The sequence below is a fragment of the Peromyscus maniculatus genome, chromosome 16 (assembly GCF_049852395.1).
Source record: "Peromyscus maniculatus bairdii isolate BWxNUB_F1_BW_parent chromosome 16, HU_Pman_BW_mat_3.1, whole genome shotgun sequence".
Classification (NCBI taxonomy): Eukaryota; Metazoa; Chordata; class Mammalia; order Rodentia; family Cricetidae; genus Peromyscus; species Peromyscus maniculatus.
Window position 1 is genome coordinate 38,454,521 of NC_134867.1, and position 21,016 is coordinate 38,475,536.

A 21,016-nucleotide genomic window follows, 5' to 3' on the forward strand; every position below is an offset into this window, starting at 1 on the left:
AGTCTCCAGCCAGCCAGCCTCGCACAATCACAGAGTTCTAGGCCAAAGGAGAGATGTTGTTTCAGAAACAAAATAGATGGCACCTGAGTATGACACCCAAAGTTGTTCTCTTATCTCTACAAACATATTCACATGTCCTGGTCACAGAAGATTCTCAAGCTGGGAGAAGAGGTGGACAGACATACATGACAGTACAGGCCTGATAAATTTACATGGTCTAGTCCAGGTATGCACAACCCACTGACAGCGCATGCCCCAGGACAGCTAGGAACGTGGCCCAACACATTTGTAGATGATAATGTTTTATAGATGATATTGCATTACCTTGGACATCTCTGGTCTTGGACTATGTCCTGGAAGGTCAAATTCAATGAAACTAGTGAAAGGCTTAGTGAAGAGGCTGAGCCTAAAAAGGGGCTTACATGGATAAAATCCAGTAGACATTATGGTTTTAAAAAGATATGAACACATAGGTTTGAGAATATGTTCTTGGGATATTTGAGAGTCTTGCCCAGCTGAAGAGGTTGTGGGGAGGTGGGAAATGAGTTAGAACAGAAGGAGACTGGAAAGGTGGGCGCAGGGTGGATGTACAAGCCTATAAGAGTCATTACTTTGAGAGAACCGTAATTAAAATTTGACTCCATATTCTCCCCAAAATTAATATTTCTTCTTTTGGCCCACTTACCTTTCCTTAGGTCTTTTTAGAGGAGAAAGTGATGACTCAGATCCAGCTGCCAGAGTACAGGGAGAGAGCATGCCTCGTGGCAGTCCATGGAGACACAGCAGCGGATCAAGGGCTGGGGTTATTCCCTTTAGATGGAGATGCCCGCTTCTTCCTCGGGAATAATGACTGATCACTTCAAGGGGAAGAGCAACCCTGGAGGGACCTGAGTGGTGGGCAACCAGAGTTCGAATCCACAGTAGAACATCAATTACAGGTTCTCCACATTGGTGCTAAACTGTACTGAATGGGGGAGCACTGGGGGACTGATTGGTCCAGAAGAATATCTTGTGCATGACAGTGATGGAAACAGGAGATGCCGGATAAAGAGAAGGCGAGAAAGGAAATGAAAGAGGGGCATGAGATCTGTCAAGCCTTTTTCCCAGCTAAGGCCATGACGCTGCCCCACATGACGCAGGACTCATCATGAAACTCCAGCCAGGGGTGGCGCAGAACGAGCAAAGTCATCCCTGACAGAACTTCAAGAAAGGAAGAAAACAGCGACCAAACCTCCAACACGTATACTCTGCCTGGCTTAGGAGGCAAGACATATACAGCCCATGTATCTCCATGCTGAAACCTCAGAAGCCAGTGTTTGCCTCTTATATGCTTGCTTAGACACTGATACACACCAGACTCTAGGAGATATTTTTTCTGTAATTTGTTGTGCATTATCAGCTATTTACATAATTACTCTAATTAAGCTAGTTACAGCAGTTCCTGTAAATATGTGAGAGATCACTGAAACATGTAATTATGCCCTTATATCATTAATTAAACTCTATCAGCTGGGAAAATTACTGTAAATATGTCTGGAGGTGTCATTAGTCTGTGTAATGGAGACACAGAGGTCTTTATTGAACTACAATAAAATGCTCGGCATTAATAATCCATTTAAAACACCGTTTGTGATTTTTTTTTCAAAGTTCAGCATCTCTGTGTAAATGAAAGAAATACATTTATCTTTTCCCTCCCGCTGGTCTGAAACACTGATAGAGTCGGGGGCTTCTTTTATTGCAGATTTAGGGGGAAGGAAATGGTCCTGCGCTTTCTTCCCTAGTGGCCATTGTTGGCATTGCAGGAGTGGGCCTTAGGAAGGAAGCCCTTTCCTTTGTCACAGACAATACACAACTGTCCCCACCCAGGTTCTCATTTCCTACCAAGCAAGCTTTTTCTTCCCCCTTCAGGTTTATGCCCCAATGCCCCTAAGCCAAAACATTGTCAACACAAAGACTGCTTTTCAAAAGGTAAAAAGGTGGGAAAAAAAAACCTCCAAAAAATATATTTTGTGAGAGGTCCATTACTAAAGAGAGAGCTCCAGACTGGGTAAGCATGACAAAAGGCAGCTGAGAATCCAGCACCACCTCCCTTCAGGTCAGCATCCACCTCCTCCCGAGGTACCCGAGGTACCCGCGGCTCCACCCGGCCAGACACCAAGAAAAAAAGGTGCCCTGATTCCGTTAAGGAAAAAAGTGGATGGCCCTCCGAAGAGGCACAGATGCCCTTGTTGATTCAAAGATGCTCTAAGGAAAGAAAGGTTGCTGGGGAGAGAGACCAGGAGGAGATCCCCAGAGCACGAGAGAGAGACGCACAGGAAACCCCCTCCTTCAGAAAATAACAGAGAAACCTTTCAGTTCTTCAAGTGCGGAGAAGCAGGGCTTATGACTAGAACTCTGATTCTCTTTAGTTGAATCTGTATTTCTGGGAGTAGAAAAGGTTAACTGTTCTTATTTTAAAAAAAACAAGCGAGTTTTCATCTTTTTTTTTTTTTTTTTTTTTTTTTTTTTGGAAACCAACATCTACACTTTAAAAATAAGTTCTTTGAAGCAGACATCTCTAAGTGTTGGCAGAAATAATATGATTTTATTTTTTAAAAAGTCACAAAGTCTAATACTTCTACGTGTTTTTTACTTTTCTATGTAACCAATGCTAGACCTTAATGTTGGCTGCATCAGATTCATTTATGGACTCGGTAGTTATTTAACAACTAGGTTTGGATTAGAATTCCTGCCCTTTAACTTCATGAAGCATAATTAAACCCAGGTTTAAGTCTCTGTCTAATCACATGTAAAGTGACGCATAACAACCAGCCACAACTTTCTCACTCTACCAATGATTTCGTGAACCTATAACCACTGTGGAAATGGTCCCTCTTAAACAATGGAAACTTGCATGTGTTTATTGTATTTTATATAAGTTCAAGTATACACTGAAATCTCCTCATAAAACAGATTACCCGCCCCCCAAAATGCATGTTTAATTTTTATTGGATGGTGAGTGTTCTGATTCAGGACTCTGGGATAAATTGTAAATTAAGAAAAAAATAATTTCTTTCTGTGTTTTGTCTGTTTGTTGTTTTGTTTTTATTTTTTTGTTTGTTTGTTTATTTACAAGATCTTGCCACATAGCCCAGTCTGAGCTGGTGGAACTCACCATGCCCCTGCCTCAAGTCTCCAGAGTTCAGGCATCAATATTATGCCTGGCAAAAGAGCATAATGAATAAAACATGACTGATAGCAATATGCAATACAGAATGGTGGCAATATTTTGAAGTTAATGCCTTTTAGGAAAAAAATAGACCAAATTATAGTGTGCAAAAGTCAATGGACTGATCGTTCTATTTCCCAGCCTTCCTTCCTCACCTAATTGTTATATTCAGAACACTTTGTGTGTATATGTATATGACTGTGTTTGCATACATGTCTGTGTGTGCATGCCTTTGCGTGTATGCATGCCTGTGAGTGTGCATGTTTGTGTGTGTGTATGCCTGTGTGTGTAAATGCCTGTGTGTGTATGCCTCTGTGTGTGTGTGTTTGTGTGTGTGTGTGTGTGTGTGTGTGTGTGTGTGTGTGTTATTTACCAACAGATTCCTTCAGATACCTCATCTATCTGAACTGCCAGTGTTATAGCCTTGCTTACCTGGCAGCGCCTTAGCCTTGCTTGATTGGCAGAGTGAAGCATCCTCGGGAGACCCATTACCAGGCATATATTACCAACTTATGTCTTTAATTCAGTGTTAAATCCCCTCCCCAACAATCCTGCCTTCTCGAGGTGAAAGGTTACTCATAAAACAATCTCTCCCTACCTCAGCAGAAGCAGAGGGGACTGTGGAGAGAAAAAAGAGACTGGGGGAGGCTTCCTTTGACCCCTAGCAGCTGATAACAGCTCCAAGTTGTAACTCACTAAACAGATACCTCATCGGGGACACAGCCTAGTTCACCCTCGAGACAGAACTTGGTTTTCTGGATGTACTTGTGGCTCTCATCTGGTGATAGCCAAACCATGACCTCCTTTCGAAGCCCCCAGTTGAGCTGTTTGATGCTACCGTCAGCCCTTAGCGGTTTTCTACCTCTACAGTGATGGAGAAACAGTGTGGCCACTGCTTGCTGAATAGTGTTCTGGACCTGGATTCTTCTAAGTAAGTCATCAGGGAAGCAAATCTCCGGGTCACCAGAGTAAACAGACCTTTAGAGTCACGTGCCTGACTGGCAATGGAGTTCATCCCCGGAGATTGTGTGATGGAGTCCCTGATAATCATCAATGACTTAACTCATCTCACTTAAACAGACAATAGTCCGAATAGATTTATCTTGACTGTTTATGCAAAATAAAATAAGAATCTGATATTGTAATCGTAAAGACCCCAATGATATCTAAAGAGAAGGTGTTTTGAAACATTTACAATGCTTACTGTAGTATTTCCTATGGACAGAGTGAAAATGGAAACACAGGGTTTATTTGTGGCACCTTCCTAGTGTCTTCTTAAGTGTAGAGGATACATTTGCTTGGATTTACCTACTGCTGAATAAAACTTCTCATGCCATTATCTAATTTGGGTCTCTTCACAACCAAATTCCCAACTCAAGAATGAATGAAAGCCCAGAATGGTAGTGCATGCTTCCAATCCCAGCATTAGGCAGGCTGAGGCAGGAGGACCACTGCCAATTTGGGCCAACACAACCAGCTCTAGGGCAGCCTGGGCCCTGATTCAGGAAGAAAAGGAAAAGAGAACAAATGAATACATTATATTAATAACAAATAGTTTACATGTTAATTTCAAAAGTAATAATTGGAAGAACAGTCTGACTTTCCTTTAGGGTTATTGTCAGATAGACAGAAATAGTGCCTTTGTTTAGGCTGTTTGTCACAGTTTGCTTTCTGTTTCTGTGATGAAGACCATGGGCAAAAGCAGCTTGGGGAGGAAAGGGTTTATTTTTGTCTTACAGCTTACAGTCCATCATTAGGAAAGTCAGGGCAGGAACCCAAAGGCAGGAACCCAAAGGCAGGAACCCAAAGGCAGGAACCCAGGCAGAGGCCATGAAGGAATGCTGTTTCCTGGCTTTCTCCCCACAACTTGCTCAGCTTCCTTTCTTTTGCCACCAGGACCACCTGCCCAGAGTTGGTGGGCCACAGTGGACATGGCCCTCCCACGTCAATCATTAATTGAGAAAATGCCTCACAGACTTGCTCATCGGTCAATCCGGTGGTGGCAAACCTTCAGCTAAGGCTCCCTCCCTCCTGACGACTTTAGCTTGTGTCAAAATGACAACAACTAACCAGCCCTCTGCAGAATGGTTTAAAAAGGGCAAGCCGTCATTGATGTCTTAGCTGGTTGTTCTAGAATTAAACACAGCCTCATCTGTCACAGATCTCTGTGTGTGAGGACCACTCAGGCTGGTCTTCCCGACTGAGCACCTTCAGACCAGGGACTTGGCCACTCAAACTTGACATATCATCTCCTACAAGTGTCTGCCACATGACGAGTCCCAAAGTGAAGATTTGCTATTGACCTCCAAAGAAGTGATAGGTTGCTTTACATGAACATAGCGAACACAACATTATGTCAACTGCAAGTCTTTAAGCAAAGTAGGATAGATAGACAGACAAAGTCGATTTCAATTTCTGAAACTGACTGCCTCCAACAGTTGGGGAATGTTTACAAAACACAAGTGACTTGTTGCACAAGGGTTAATTGAACCCTACATCCAGTTTTCTAGGGGACTTATGGTGAAGAACAAGTGTCAAGTGTTCCCCTATAAGTCCTTCTATCAGCTTCACCTAATTTAATTGACAATACATATCCTCAGATCTCAGTGAGGTCTACTGAATCAGACTTCTATACATTGACAAGGTATGCATGCCAGTTTATAATTTCAGTCCATTAAGGCATATATCACTCTTCTAGAGGATTACAGGGAGAGAGAGATGCCAAACAAACATGAGACATGAAGCTGGTGTTCTGCCAGTCACCAAAGAACCTAGTTTGTCATGGAAGAAATTTTGAGCAGCAGACCTCTAGTTAAGACTATCACAATAAGCAAGAATTAATCACTGAATAAGGATGGGTAGAGGACCCAGATGAACAAGGTAAGCTGGGCATGGCAAGGCATGCCTATAAATCACAGCACTTAGGAACCTGAGGTAGGAAGACCTTGAGTTGAGTTCAAGGTTGGAGACCTGGATGGACTACAGAGCTAGATCCTGTTTCAAACAAACAAACCAACAAACTAATAAACGAAGTACCTGGGCACAGAGCTTTGTGGCATGTGAGGGGATTTATTAGCTGTGGCCTGATACCTGTGCAGGTATGATAAGAGATTATGAAGAATCTTGGGTATGAAGAAAGGAGTTAAGATCTGTGATCTTCACAGCACTACAGAGATTGGTATTTAAGGTGAAGGAGACATTGTTGGAAGTAATAGAAGAGACTTGTTAGTTTGCAAAGTTCCCAGATGACATTGATATTGTGGTCAAGAGTCATCTCTACAAGCAAGGTTCTGGGCAACTTGAGTCTTACAACTCAGACTCTTTAGGACCTTTCCTGTGTGACAATGTCTAAGAGAATGATTTCTGAGAGGACTAGTTCAGCATCATGTAGTTGGTAAGAGTCTAGCCTGAAGTAGTGGGGGTACAAAAAAGAGGGACTACTGTATAAAGTTTAAGGATGTAAACTTACCAGGACTTTGTCCATGATTAAATGTAGGGCCAGGGAGAGTTTGGGGTGGCTCCAAGTTTCTGGCTTGACTACAACCGAAAGGGTGGTAATGTCACCCTTGTTCAGAGAGAGTATCTACAGGCCCGCCAGCTATCATTTCAAAACTTTATTGGGCATGTTCTGTTCAGTGAGTCATCTATGCAAAAGCTGTTCTCAGGCTTGAAAAATGACCAACGAAGAAGTAACATGGCACAAAAATCACAAACCACTACAGAGGAACGCCACCAGTTTTTGCTTTTGCAAACTCTGACTCATGTTTAGATTTTTTTGGCAAAAGACTCCTTACTGCTTTGAGAGTCTTCACCAACATTGTTATCATAACAATTCCCATCATTACATATTGGAGGGCACCTTTAAGGGCATTGCAGGAAGATTTCTCCTCAGGCTTTTAATCTTAGCAACATCTACTTCCTATAGCCACAGGACTGTCAACCTGTTCATCAAGAAGAATGTACCTTGGCATGGTTGTACAGATCTGTAATCTCGGCACTGGGCAGACTGAGGAAAGAGGATGATGAGCTCAAGGTCAGCCTGGGCTACATGTAAAAAGAGGCAGCAGTGATAATGCAATGCTAAAAAGATGCTGTCTGTAATAAACCATTCTGCACACACACACACACACACACACACACACACACACACACACACACACACACATTCCTCTAATGTTCCGGAGGATATCTTCAACTTTCTGTTATTGTAAAAGGAAGGAACATATCAAATGGTTTTAATTTTAACTTTATTTTTTCTCAGGTGTGCATACATGTGTGTTGGTGTGTGCGAGTGTATGTGTGCCAAAGCACATGTGTGGAGGTTGGACCTCCCTCAGGGGTTGGCCCTTCCACCTTGTTTGAGACAGGGTTTCTCTTTTTGTTGCTCACTGCTACATATGCCAGGCCAGCTGACCTGGGAGCTTCTGGGAACTCTCCTGTCCCCACCTCCCATCTTGCCTTAGGAGCCCTGGGACTAGAAATGAGCACTACTGCACCTGGCTTTACATGGGTCTGGGGATTAGAACTCACATCCCTATTCTTGCAGGGAAAGCACCTTATCCACTGAGTCATCTCCTCTGCTCATCAAAGGCTTTTTTAAAAAATAAAACCTATGTAATCTAGACTAAAACATAAAACAAACATCTGTCCATACATCAACATGCTACCTTATACCCCATACATATATCCAGTTGTTTACCAAGGGGGAAAAATGAATGAGTCAGAACTTTTATATGGGAAATTTGTTGTGCCTGAAAAATTTTCAAACCAAACATTGCCTTTCCATGGCAAAGTGTCTGTTGTGCTCTGAGTTACAATAAAATCAGGTGATCTTCCTCAACTTCTCATGAGAGTTAGTACCTTAGGATTTTCTTTAAGTTTTCATGCAAAGGATCATAAGTGCTTTGTTACAGTCTCTCTAAAGGCTACTTTATTTACTAAAGTAAAATGCTTGTTTAACATAAACATTTTCACTTAACATAAATACTTAACAAAACAAGATCATTCTGGAAACAATTTTTTTCTGTAAGCTGGCTATTTTATATTAAATTTGTATCACTACTGCTACTTAGAAGTAAGTTAAGGTGGTCCCTACACACATCACAACTTTGTGGTATTGACTTTACATATCCAAAACCTTTTTATACTTCTACTAATAAATTTAAATCCAGAAGGCAGTGATGGTGTGCCTTATTCTAACAGGGCTCACATTTAAATTATGTCATTTGCTTAATGTGAAGGGTCCAAAGTATCTATAATAACTTCCTTAGGGCCACTTCCTTCTTGAACTGTTTGAGTTAAAAGCATCATGTTTTTAAGACTTTGAATGAGGAGAAGGAGGAGGAGGGTCAGAAATAGTGCCCCCAAGCAGTTGGGACAAACTGGTAATTAAGAAACATGCAAGTTTACCAAATGGCTTTTGCAACTGAGAAACCTTTCTTCAGTTGTTGGAACCAGGCACTCATTCCCATATCAGTTTTTATAACTAGCTTCAAATGGATAGCCACTGGAATTTACATCACAGTGCGTCCAACATAACATAAAGATGTGTTACAATAAATAAATGGAGAGAGATATGCAATGGTAGAGTGGGGGGGGGGGACAAAATTCAGAAACACTTTACAACAAACAATATGCTTCAAAGAAAGCCCTTCCTACACCACGCTGTCAAAGGACAGATCTCTGTGGACAGCTGAGAAACTTAGAGCAGAGCTACTTAGAACAGAGCTACTTAGGTCGGTTGTGATGCTGTGCAATCTCCAAGTTGACCAGCCTTCACCCAAGGAGAGTATGGTGTCCATCTGTGAGTCCCACAGTTTGAGAGAAATTTTTGCAAGGATGCACAAGTGAGGAAATGAAAGTTGGAGGCTCTCACAGAGCGGTGGAGAGAGTTAGGGATTTAGGATGAAAAGCCTAGGCTCTCACTCCAGCTCTACTGTTAGTCATATGGGTGATCCAAGAAAACTATTTCATCTTTCTCAGTCTCAGTAACTCTATAGGAAGATGAAAAAAAAAATAGCAATCACAATGGTGGACGAGGCTGTAGCTCAGTGGCAGAGCACTTACCTGCCGTGTAGAAGGCCCTGGGTTCAGCTACCAGCACCAACAAATAAAGCAAAGCTGAGGGAAACGGAGAGTAGATAGAAAAAACAGAATCTAGTGAATTAGGTGAGCTAATACATGACCAAACCCAAAGGAAAGGCATCATTGTGTTTTAAATAAGGCTGGACAGATGGCTTAGCAGTTAAGAGCATGTACTCCTCTCACAGAGGACCCGATTTCAGTTCATAGAACCTATGCTTACTGTTTCACAACCACTTGAAACTTGAGCTCCAAGGTAGCCACTGCCCTCTTCTGGCCTCCACAGGCAACTGCACTCAATTGCACATACTCCCATATAGATACACACGCATTTATATAATTAAAAAAATATAGTAAAAAGAAGGGACTGGAGGGGTGTTTCAAAAGCTAAAAATACTTGTTGCTCTTGCAGAGGACCCAAGCTCAATTCTTAGGACCTATATGTGTCACAGTTCATAATTTTAGTTCCAGAGCCTCTGACATTCTCTTCTGAATTCCACTCCATAGGCATCAAGCATGGATATGATACACACATATGCGTTCAGGCAAAACACTCATACACATAAAATAAAATAATAAAAAGCAAGAGAAAATAGTATAAATGAAGAAAATGAAATAAAATCCTTTAAAGAAGTATGTTTAAAATAAACAAATATGCAAGCAGTCCCAACTAGTTCCTCAATTATTGCCAACAGCACACTAAACATTTATGTGCAAACTGTGCTCAAGTTCAGGAACTGTGTAGAAAGATTAAAGATAGGCTAATTCCTGCCATCCGGTTTACACTAAGACTCCTGATGAGGCTGGCAAAGCAAACTTATGAAAAACAAGTAGAGAAGTGAGTAAATAGCCTCACAAAGAGGCAGGAAGGCTGGGAATATAACTTAATTGATAGAGCACTTTCCCAACAAGCACATGGGCATCTGAATCCCCAGAAGAGCATCCACTAGACGTGGTAAGGCATGTCTATATCTGAACACTTAGGAGGGTAGAAGCCAGAGGATCAGAAATTCAAGGTCATCTTATGCTTCACGAAGAATTTGAGGCCAGCCTGGGCTACATAGACACTGTCTCAAAAGAGGTTGGGGTGGGGGTGGGGGAAAGACTTACAGGAAAGATAGGATTAGCCCAACACTCATGGGAGCGTCAACTGTAGGCTATAGAAGTCTGGGAAGGCTTTGAGAAAGGAGTGTGGTGGTTTGAACAAGAGATGTCCCCCACAGGCCCGGGTATTTGAACAATCGGTCCCCAGCTGGTGGCACTGTTTAGGGAGGCTATGGAACCTTTAGGAGGTATAGCCCTGGGGGAGGAAGAACATCAGTAGGGGGTGGGCTTTGAGAGTTTATAGTCGCACCCCAATTCCAGTTTGTTCTCTCTTCTTTGTGTTTGCACTTGGAAATGTGATCTCTGGGCCTCCTGCTTCAGCTTCCTGTTGCCATGGCTCCCCAGCCAAATGGACTCCCCCTCCAGAACCATAAGCAGAAATAAACCCTTCTATACATTGCTTCGGTCATGGAGGACCAGCACTTACATAAGCAGAGAGAAGGAAGGCCAGCATTTCCAGCTGGAGGCATGCTGTAAGCAAAAGCCTCAGCATGCCCAGGACTTTTGTTTGTTCATTTTGACAGGGGGGTGCAGACACATTTGGTAGGAGTTAAGGTTGGAAGGTAAGTTGGTTGTGAGGCAAAAATGGCATTCTGCCAGTGTCCCCAGAGGAGCTTTGTAGGCTGTCCACAGCTAAGCCCCTTTTGATTGGATGGTGCATGAGCTGTCCCAATTATTTCCTACCATCACCCCTGGGGGTAAGGTTGTGTAGGCACAGAGGCCAAGCAAACTTGAGACAGGGAATGCCAAGTTAAGGAGTTCAGATCTTATCTTGTCAACATTAGGCAGCCAGTTATAGGTCTTTACCCAGATGACTAAGTTGCTGAAAGTGCTTATAATGAGATCCATCAAGTAGTGGGATGTAGACTGGATGGCGGAGAATGAGGCCATAGGGTGGGGAGTAATTAGGAGGCTGTGAGGCAGTTCAGGGATAGAAAGGATGGCGTGCATGCGTGCATGTGTGCATGCATGTGTGTTGAGGTGTGTGTGTGTGTGTGTGTGTGTGTGTGTGTGTGTGTGTGTGTGTATGTGTGTGTCTAGGAACTATGTAACAAAAGGCTCCTTTCTTTTCAAAAGTCCATGGCTGGTAGAGTGTAGTGCTGAGTACACACTCTAAATTTGTTTATCAATGATAAGGAGCTATGGGAACACCATCATATACACAGAGGTGAAACAAGGACCCATGTATTTCACAGGGGAGAATGTTAAAGACTAGAAACACCTTGGCTGCTGTAGTAGTCACCTTTCTGTCACTGGGATAAAACATCATGACCAAAAGCGACTGATGGAAGAAGACGTTATTCTGACCTCCAGTTCCTGAGGGATACGAGTCCATCATGGCCGGGAAACATGGGGGCAAGCAACAGGCTCGGAGACTGGAGAAAGAAGCTGGAGAGATTATATCCTCAACTGTGAGCACAAAGCAGAGAGGACACTGGAAGTAAGGCAAGGGTCAAAGCTCCAAAGCCAGCCTCCAGGGACAGGCTTCCTCCAGCAAGGCCATACCTTCTCAGCCTCCACAAATAGTAACACTAACTAGAGTATCCAAATACTGGGCCCTGTGGGGGACCTTTCTCCTCGCAGCCATCTTGAGTGCACCCTCCAGGCTTGGAGGCATAGATTATACAACCCATAGACATTGCATTCTGCCTTTACATGTGATGGACTTGCCTTAGGAAACCTGTTTTTACTGTTCATTAAGTCCCTAAATGTCATTTGCTTTTTCTGTTGTTGTTTCTATTTGTAGTTCTGTTTTTTTAAAGGTTAATTTAATGTGGTTGAGTGTTTTGCCTGGATGTCATCAGATCCCCTAGGTCTGAGGTTATAGGTGGTTATGAGTTGCCATGTTGGTGCTGAGAATCAAACTGAGGTCCTTAGGAAGAACAACCAGTGCTCTTAACCACTGAGCAAACCTTTCCCCACCCCCTGTCTGTATTTCTAAGAACAAAAGCTTGCATTCCATTAACTGACTGAAAACTGCTGTTTTACACTTGTATATATGTAGGAGACTTGTAGAGGAAGAACCCAGTCAGAGCAATTGAAAGGAGAGATAGGAGAGAAATTACTCCTGTAAACCAAAGTTTAGCACTTGCCCCCAAGCTTTGAAAAGATGGCTTGGAGAAAACTTAGTAACTTTGCAAAGTGAGTTTATCGAAAGAGAAAGAGGCATGGTCTTCATCATCTGCACCATGCTTTCTAAACTGTCACTCACCACCTGTAAATAGGGCACAAAAGCAATTTAGGGTTCCTGACAAATGTGCATAGATGGACCAGAACAGAGTCCATGGTGATAGGAATCAGCATTTCTTTTGTTTTGTCTTGTCTTGATTTGTTCATTTTTGTTTGGTTTTTGAGACATAATCTCTATATACAACTCCAGCTGACCTACCACCCACTAAGTAGACCAGGCCAGACTGAGCTCAAGATTGTTCTCCTGGGATTACATGAGTTAATCACCACCTGCACAGCTTGGGTAAGCACTGCTTTGTAAAACATGTATTTTACTTTGGGAACCACAGAGCTAACACTCTACTACTGACCCCCAACCCCAGCCCTAAAACTTATTTTTAAGTATGTGTGCCTATAAGGTAGGACATAAGATTTTTTTAAAAAAATACTTTATTTTACTTTGTGTGTCTGTGTCTGGGTTTGTGGGTGTGTGCCCATGTGTGTATAGGCATGTGTATGCAGGTGCCTAGGGAGTCCAGAAGAGGGCATCAGGTACCCTGGAGCTGGGTTACAGGCAGCTGTGAGCTAATAGATGTGGGTGCTGAGAACCAGACTTCAGTCCTTTATGAGAACAGTAACGACTGCACCACCCCAAGATGTCTTATGAGACAGTTAAAAATGTTTGAAAGTTGCTGCCCAGTAATATTTTTTTTTTCTCAAAACAAAGGAAAGTCTTCTACAATCAGTAAACAAAACTGTATTAAATGAAAAAAAAAAATCTTGTCTGGGAATGTAGCTCAGAGGTAGTTCACATGCCTAGTCTGTACAAAGTCCTGGGTTCAATCCCCAGTTCCACACATTATATATAATTGTAGCTGGAAGTTTTCCTGTGTCCCGCCTGGTCCTGCAGCCACTTAGACTCAAATAAACATACAGAGGCTTGTATTGTTTACAAACTGTATGGCCATGACCAATGGCTCAAGCTTCTTGCCAGCTGGTTCTTATACCTAAACTCAGCCCATTTCTGTTCATCTATATGTCGCCAAGTATTCCATGGCTTCACCTGTGTGCCAGTACATGCTGTTCCCTGGAAGGCGGGATGGTGTCTCCTTCCTCTCTTATCTTCTCCCACTGTCTCTCTTGGATTTTCCAGCCTGGCTCCATCCTGCCCTGCCATAGGCCAATGCAGCTTTGTTTATCAACCAGTCAGAGCCACACATATTCACAGCATACAGAAAGACATCCCACAGTATATAATAGTATATATAATACTGCTAATTATGTCACAGATAATATATGATAATATATACTATATATAATATTGCATATTATATTACATATATAATATTTTCTCACCTAACCTCTATTTCCTAGTCTCAATCCTTCTGTCAACCTTTTACATATTTTCTATGGCTTTCTGTACATTAGGTTTGCATATTAGCAAGTTTGTTATTGGAAGTAATTGTGGCCTTCATGCAAACAGACTCCTAAAAACAGCATTGCTGAGCAAGGTGCTTGTTTAACAAATGCTAAACAATGAATGTTTCCCAAGGAAACAGCCCCTACTTGTAGAACGCACTCTAGCCACAGTCAATTTCAAGCTAAGATAATTCACAAAATGCAAAATTAGAAAGAGGCAGCATGTTTTATAGTATTTCCATCATAGAAATATATCAGAAGAAAATGTAGTAAAACTGGAAGTGGGGAGTTTTAAACATTATCTTTTAAGCGATGTTTAGTTAGAAGTTACTTATTCATTTCTTTTGTGTGTGTGTGTGTATGTGGTGGGGATCTGACCTAGGGCTTTGTACATGCAGGCCAAGCTCTTTTTCACTGAGATATACTCTGGCCTTGTGCTTTACTCTTTTATACGATGGTGTTTGACAACCGGCTGGTGAAATTCAGCTCCATCACAATACTGTCCTGGTGCACCTTCTCCATCATCCCTGTCTCTACTGCCTGCTGACAAGTTGCTCCAGGCTCTTCTATGAAAAAAACCACAAACTCAACAGACTGAAATCTAAAATGCTCTCCTCTTTGAAATTCCTGGCGCCCCAGTCTCCTTTTCTCTTGATTTGGCTATTTCTATAAAACTGTGTCTCCAGTTTATGCAATGTTCTCTCCTCTGCCTCCTTTTCATTTCAGTTGGTTACTGCCCTCCTTCAGACCAACCAACCAGCCTCTTCTCTTTCAGGCTCTTTTCACTCCAATTGATCTGACAATTATTGTGTTAAAATAATATTCCAAATGCACAGCTCTAATGTGATAGCTTATCCATTCAAAACACACAGAGAGACACACAGACATAGACACAGACACAGACACACACACACACACACACACACACACACACACACACACACACACACACACACACAGTTGGTCTTCAAAGTTCTCCTCAGGCCGGATAACTGGACAGCTCCATGTTCCCTAAACTTGGAGTTTGTCCTTTAATTCACGATTCAGTTCTGCCCAAATCACTCTTCCCCTTCCTGTTCCTAGAAAGACTCAAACCTTTGATTCAAGACTCCGTTCAAGCATTAATAAAAATATGTGAGTTGGTTGTTATAAATCAATTGAAATCTGCAGAGTAGAAACAAACAAGCTATGCCTAATCCAGTAATCATTTAAAGATAGCAATGCATTTGATCACTGCCCTTTCTGGAGGCTCCATGAATCACACTGCCCCGAGGCAGTACTTGCTTCATTGTTATGATTAAAAGGTCTGCTGGGAGTCAACATGAGATTGATAGCAAACCTATGGATTTCAATTGTACCTGCCACAGCTGTTCTTCATTAGTGGACAGGACCAAGAATTGTCTGTACTTTAACTATTTGGTATTTACTGTAATTATTTCTCTTTGAATGCTGTGAGCAAATTGGGTTGAGGGGGTGGGAGAGGTTGGTGGTAGAGTCCTGGTACCCCTGAACCCAGGGCTATAACTAACATTGATAACGTTCGTCTTTAAGATGCTGATTTGTTATTAAAGACCAGAAGCAAAGCATCAGGAATTCGGATCTTTTCTATGCATTTCTTCCTTTAGCCTTCCTCCAACATTGAGAGTAAAAAAAAAAACGCTTCCGAAGCTTGTTTTTGTGAGAGGGAAAACCACAAAGGCCCACAGAGGCCTGCCAGGGACCAGCGATTCCTTTTCCTTTGTGTTTCAGATAAGAAGCTAAGCAAACAGGTTGGAGCAGCCCCCTTGGTCACTGACACTGACTTTCCTAGGAAGATGAGCTGTGGAGAGCTGGACCACTTGGCCCTGGAGAGATGGAAGGCCTTGGGAGAAAAGCAGCAAAGGTAAAAGCATGCGGGAACCGCTGAGATTGTCCCTGGTGGTCCAGAGAGTCCTCCCAGGCGCACCATTTGAACACTTGTTGCAATGTGGATGATCTGGTGCTCCCAAACCTACTGAAACAGACTTACTACAGCTCAGATCAGGATCAGGCAAGATCAGGACCATGCATGGGGTGCAGCCAGCGGTTCTGACGCACATTCAAGATTGAGAATCAGACGGCCTGAGGTGAACAACCACCTTTGAGTTAAAAAATAATAATAATAAGGTTTTGTTTTGTTTTACCTTGTTAGGGTTTGGAGAGAGAGGAGAAGGCAGAATAAGGGGGGAACCAGAAGAAAATATGGCACAATCATCAAGTCTAAAACATTTCCTTTTAACATTTTATCATTTACAGAAACATTTTCTTACCTGTGTGGTGCATCTCAACTAGAAGGATGCATCTGAACTCCGTCCTATCCCCATCTTGCCATAGCTAAAATGCCCAATTATGAGTGTATAAAAATAAATAAATAAAAATTGAGAGTGACAAAACAAAGTTATTATCTAAAATGCATTTACCATTCTTATGAGTGGAGGCAGAAATATGTAAACACAGTCACAATAAACATTCTGCAACATCTTTAAAAACACTTTTTCACCCAGACAGGAATTTTGATAGTGATATTTGAATATTATGAAATCCCAAAGCCACATACATAAAAATATACAAAGGCAATAAAGAAAATGTGAAATAAGTGCTTTCTACTTAAAAGTTTGTTGTTGATGTTTTAAGAATCATGAAGTAGGTGTACCTCCTAAGAACTCTCTGAAAGAGGCTGTGAAATCCCTGTCAGAAGAGTTTGAAGACTCAGGAAAGGAAACTATGCCAGTTGGGCGCATAACGCCATGACAGACTGCAGTCCCTTTAGGGGTAAGTAGCTCCTAGATGTTTGTTACCCATTTGTGAATGTTTATTGTTGATGTGCAGAATCTGTAACTAAGTATTGACTTCCAATACATATTAACTCGCAAGTGGCTTGCCATGGTGAGCTGTGCTTAAGTTTCCTCTCACGGCGACTTTCTGTTTTCTTCTCTCCCGAGGAAAAGATTGGAAATCCCTAGGAGCAGCCACACTGACTCTGACGTGTTTTCATAAAGATTAAACTATAGCCCCAATGTTAAGAAGCAACGTTTCAAACACCAGATAAAGTCTTGAAACCCGGCTAGCTTCACCATTTAACAAAATCGTGACTCATTTCAGTAAGACCGTGCTTTTTTAGTAAGAAAAAAAAAATGCTTTCCGAGCTAAGTTTGAACTGCTAGGGCACTTGGGACACTCACAAACCCAGTCAGCAGAAGTCTCAAACTCCTAAAAGATTAAAGGCAAAATAAATTGGTGTATATTGAGAATGAAAAGAAAAAAAAAATCCCCAAGGGTACAGATTTATAAACAGAAGTAACGCTAAAACTCCCCTGAAATCCCCCAATTGCCAATCCTTATGAATTCAGCACTTCGCGCTTTCCTCCTTTGGGAACCTGTAGTTAAGGTAACCACGACACAGACTCCTCTGTAGTCCAGTGATTCTCAACTTAACGCTGCCCCTTTAATACAGTTCCTCATGTTGTGGTGACCCCCAGCCTTAAAATTATTTTCGTTGCTACTTCATAACTGTAATTTTGCTACTGCGATGAATCAAAACGTAAATATCTGATATGCAGGGTATCTGATAGAGACTGGTGGTTGGACTCACCCCCCCCATGGGTCGCGACCCACCAGTTGAGAAATGCTGATTTAGCTTTTTAAATTCATGTGTGCAAACGTAGGGTTTCCTGAGAACTGCTAGGGACTGGTTGTTTGGGATCCAGCGGATACGCCCAGCAGGTGTCTGATGCTGAACCGGAGCGCACAAAGCAAGAGGCACTGAGCTCACCATGCAGGAGGCAGAGGTGCCCGTGGTGGACACCGCCTGGGGTGGGTGGGGCCGGGGCATATGTCTAAGTGAGGGAGGAAGGGCCTGTGACAAAACGTAGGTGGTGTGTGGGCTGCAGGATCTGGGAGGGGAGTGAAAGATGAGCCCGGGGGCCCGATCTGTCAAAGGCCGCAGCCACAGGTCGGCATGTATTTAAGTATCCTTTGTCACTTACTAGTGAATTTAAGATGTCCCTTTAAAACTAAGTGACAAGATGGACCCAGCCAAATATCTTTGGGCCAAAAAAAACCCTATGTTCCCATTCTCTATCGCCCTGTTCCCGGGTGTGTGTCTCGGGGTAGGGGAGGGGTGCGAGCTGTTTAAACCCATCTCCCAGGTTGGGGTTGGGGGGGCAGTTTAAACCCCTGTCTCCCAGGGGGTGCAGTCCCAACCCTCAACGCGGGAGAGTTTGCCCCACCCATCCAAAGCGCCGCTGGTTCGGGCTCGGGAGCCCTGGAGCCTGCAGAGTGGAGCGACCGCGTTGCGGCTGCCGCAGCCCCCCAAAGCCGCATCAGCGGGACCGGGCGAGGGCCGGCGCCACCCGGGCCAACGAGCGGGGTTTGTGCAGGAAAAGGCGCCGTGGCGGGCCCGGGCCGCCCCTCCCCAGCTCGGGCTCTCCGCCCGCCCGCCGTCCCAGCCTCGCAGCGCGCCAGGAGCTGCACCGCGGCGCGAGAGGCGAATGGGAGCGGCGGCCAGGCGGGCTGCAGCTTGGGCGACCGCGGAGGCGGCGGGCAGGGCGCGTGCGCACTGCAGGGGCGCCAGATTTGGCGGGAGGGGGAGTGTCCAAAGCTCTTTGTTTGATGGCATCTGTTTACAGAGTTACACTTTAATATCAACCTGTTTCCTCCTCCTCCTTCTCCTCCTCCTCCTCCGTGACCTCCTTCTCCTCCCCTTTCTCCTGAGAAACTTCGCCCCGGCCGTGCGGAGCGCCGCTGCGCAGCCGGGGAAGGACGCAGGCAAGGCGGAGGGCAGCGGGAGGCGGCAACCGGTGCGGTCCCCGGGGCTCTTGGCGGAGCCCCGGCCCGCCTCGCCATGGCCCGGAGACCCCGGCACAGGTAACGGGGAGCCTGGGCGGGCGGCCTCGGGCAAGGGCGCGCGGGGATCCAGGGACCTGGGAGCAGGTGGGAATTCCTTCCCAAGTAGTTCGCGGGGCTGTCAGTCGGTACCTTGGCGGCAGAAGCCACTCTGGAGATGGATGAATGGAAAACTCTCTGCGAGAAGCGCACCGGTACAGTGGGAAGCATGCCCAGGGGCTCATTTTTTTTTTTTTTTTGCAAGTTGCGTGGGGATATGTTTCTCTTTGGGGGGGGGCACGTTTTCAGCCAAGGACTGGACGGTTCCATCAAACCTGGGGAAGCCCACCAGGTGTTTGGCTTGATGCCCCAGTGTCGGCGAGGGAGTCGCAGCCTAATTGCTGGATGCATTGAGATTTTTTTTTGCACTTGGAGTTGAAGAGCATATGGCAGATATAGGAAAAGGCCGGATTGTTTAGTGGCTGCAGGTAGTTCATTTAAATTTCATTCATTCATTATGGAGGCAAGAAAGGTGTCAGCTGACAGGCTGCCGCAAAGATTTTAGGGGGATAAAATGGGTTTGCAGATTGCTTTAAACCCTGCTTTTGAAGATCCGAGTACTTGTTCTGGGAGAGGCTTTTATTTCTACTGCAAACACTGCACGCGCCCGCGTCGCACATGTCACCGCGCTCGTCGGGATGATGGGTGCAATCCTTTTCCATTTGGGCCCCACGTTCGGGTAGAGAGATCAGAAACAGAAGCGAGCGCTGGACGGAACTGTCAGTTGCTGACAGCTTGGGTCCTGCGGGTCTCGGGATTTCCCGAGGACACACCGGGGCTCCCAGCGAGCAACGGATGCGGGGGGTTGGCTCGGTGGCGGCCGTCCCTGGGCGCAAAGTGCTGGAGACACCCAAGGCAGCTGCAGCGTCCCTGGGGCTACGTCGCCGCGCCTCTGATCCGGGACAGAGAGAGGTCCAGGCGCCCGGCGCACACGTGGACGCAGCTGAGGTCTGCTCCCGGCCGCTCTGCTCCAGCTGCCTTAGGTAGCCCGCCTCTGGCAAGGTTAGGGGACGACCCTAGAGAAAGGAGTCTGGCAAACACACACACACACACACACACACACACACACACACACACACACACACACATCGCACACACAAAAGTCCGTGGAGACAAAGTCTATCCGCCTGCCTTTCCACCGGTGGTTTGATTTTTGGCTAAACTTAATCTGTTTTTTTGGAACCAGCAGGTACTGGCCCTGCAGGGCGCGGGCTCTGGGAAGTTGCAGAGAGCGTGGGCGTGGGCCCTGCAGCGCACCCTCGGGCTGGGCCAGGCGGGGAGCGGCAACTGCTGGGCGTCGGAACAAGACGGGGGTGGTGAATTGGGGAGACCTTGGATCTTGGCTCCCAGTGCCTGGCCCCAGGCCTGCTGCACCAGCCCAAGTGCCACCCCTTAAGGCGTTTCGCCTTTCGCTTTGGGGACCTAAACCGACAGCACCCGGGTCACCTGTTCGGTAGAAAGCTGAAACCTGCACCAGGCGGAGGGAGTTGGGAAAGGGCGCTCCGAGGAGGCGCGGCCCGAGCTCGGTGCCTTAAGGTTTAGTCTGCACGGGGCGTGGCCGCGCAGGTTCCCTGCGGCTCGCAGGTAGCCGGGAGGGGAGGCGGCGGGGAGGGGCGGGAGCCTTGAACTTGACTCAGGGGGAAGAGAAACCCGGCTGCGGGCTCGGAGCCGTTTTTGCAGGGCGAGCGTCAACTCGGCAGGGATTATTAACCAGGTCAGCGAAATGAGTCTGAACCCCTTTTCTAGAATCATAAAGCGGCCACAGGCACTTCCTCCCGTTCCCCTCCCTCTTCCCAACCCCCCCAGCAACTCTTTTTCGTTTCTTTGCACGGTTTGTTTCCTTGATAGAATGCAATATTCATAGTTGTACTCTTGTAACCACACAGGCTCTCGCAGGTGGAGGAGTCGAGAGCATCTAGCCTGAAATCAGCCTTTGAAAGTCCTTTGACTGTTGGGTCTGAGATCTTGTCAGAGCAGATAAAGGAAAAGTTATTTCAGGTCCTTTGTCGAAATTAATCATGCTACTGAGGCGACCAGGTCATTTTAGAGCAAGGAAATTGCATGCAAAGCTCGAAGGCGATCCCCTTGCCAAAGCTGGACTCGCTCCACTGCCTCGAATAGCCCTTCAGGAGC

The 21,016-nt window shown here is 45.0% G+C and overlaps 1 protein-coding gene and 1 long non-coding RNA gene across 3 annotated transcripts in view; both read left to right on the forward strand.

The window, feature by feature from the left end:
• Nucleotides 1-11,599: 11,599 nt before the first annotated feature.
• On the forward strand, nt 11,600-17,791 carry LOC143268970 (uncharacterized). The gene is made up of 4 exons (XR_013045223.1): nt 11,600-11,834; nt 12,749-12,866; nt 15,731-15,863; nt 16,634-17,791. It is a non-coding gene; the product is annotated as an uncharacterized LOC143268970 (long non-coding RNA).
• Nucleotides 17,792-18,564: 773 nt separating this feature from the next.
• Nucleotides 18,565-21,016, forward strand: part of Myb (MYB proto-oncogene, transcription factor) — a 38,882-nt gene continuing 36,430 nt past the window's right edge. The window contains exon 1 of one of the 2 annotated variants that reach the window (XM_042262217.2): nt 18,565-18,865. In XM_042262217.2, coding sequence (XP_042118151.2) covers nt 18,843-18,865 — 23 coding nt within the window. In that variant the 5' untranslated portion in view covers nt 18,565-18,842. The remainder of the gene's footprint in view (nt 18,866-21,016) is intronic. The other variant, XM_042262215.2, reaches the window with a different exon arrangement.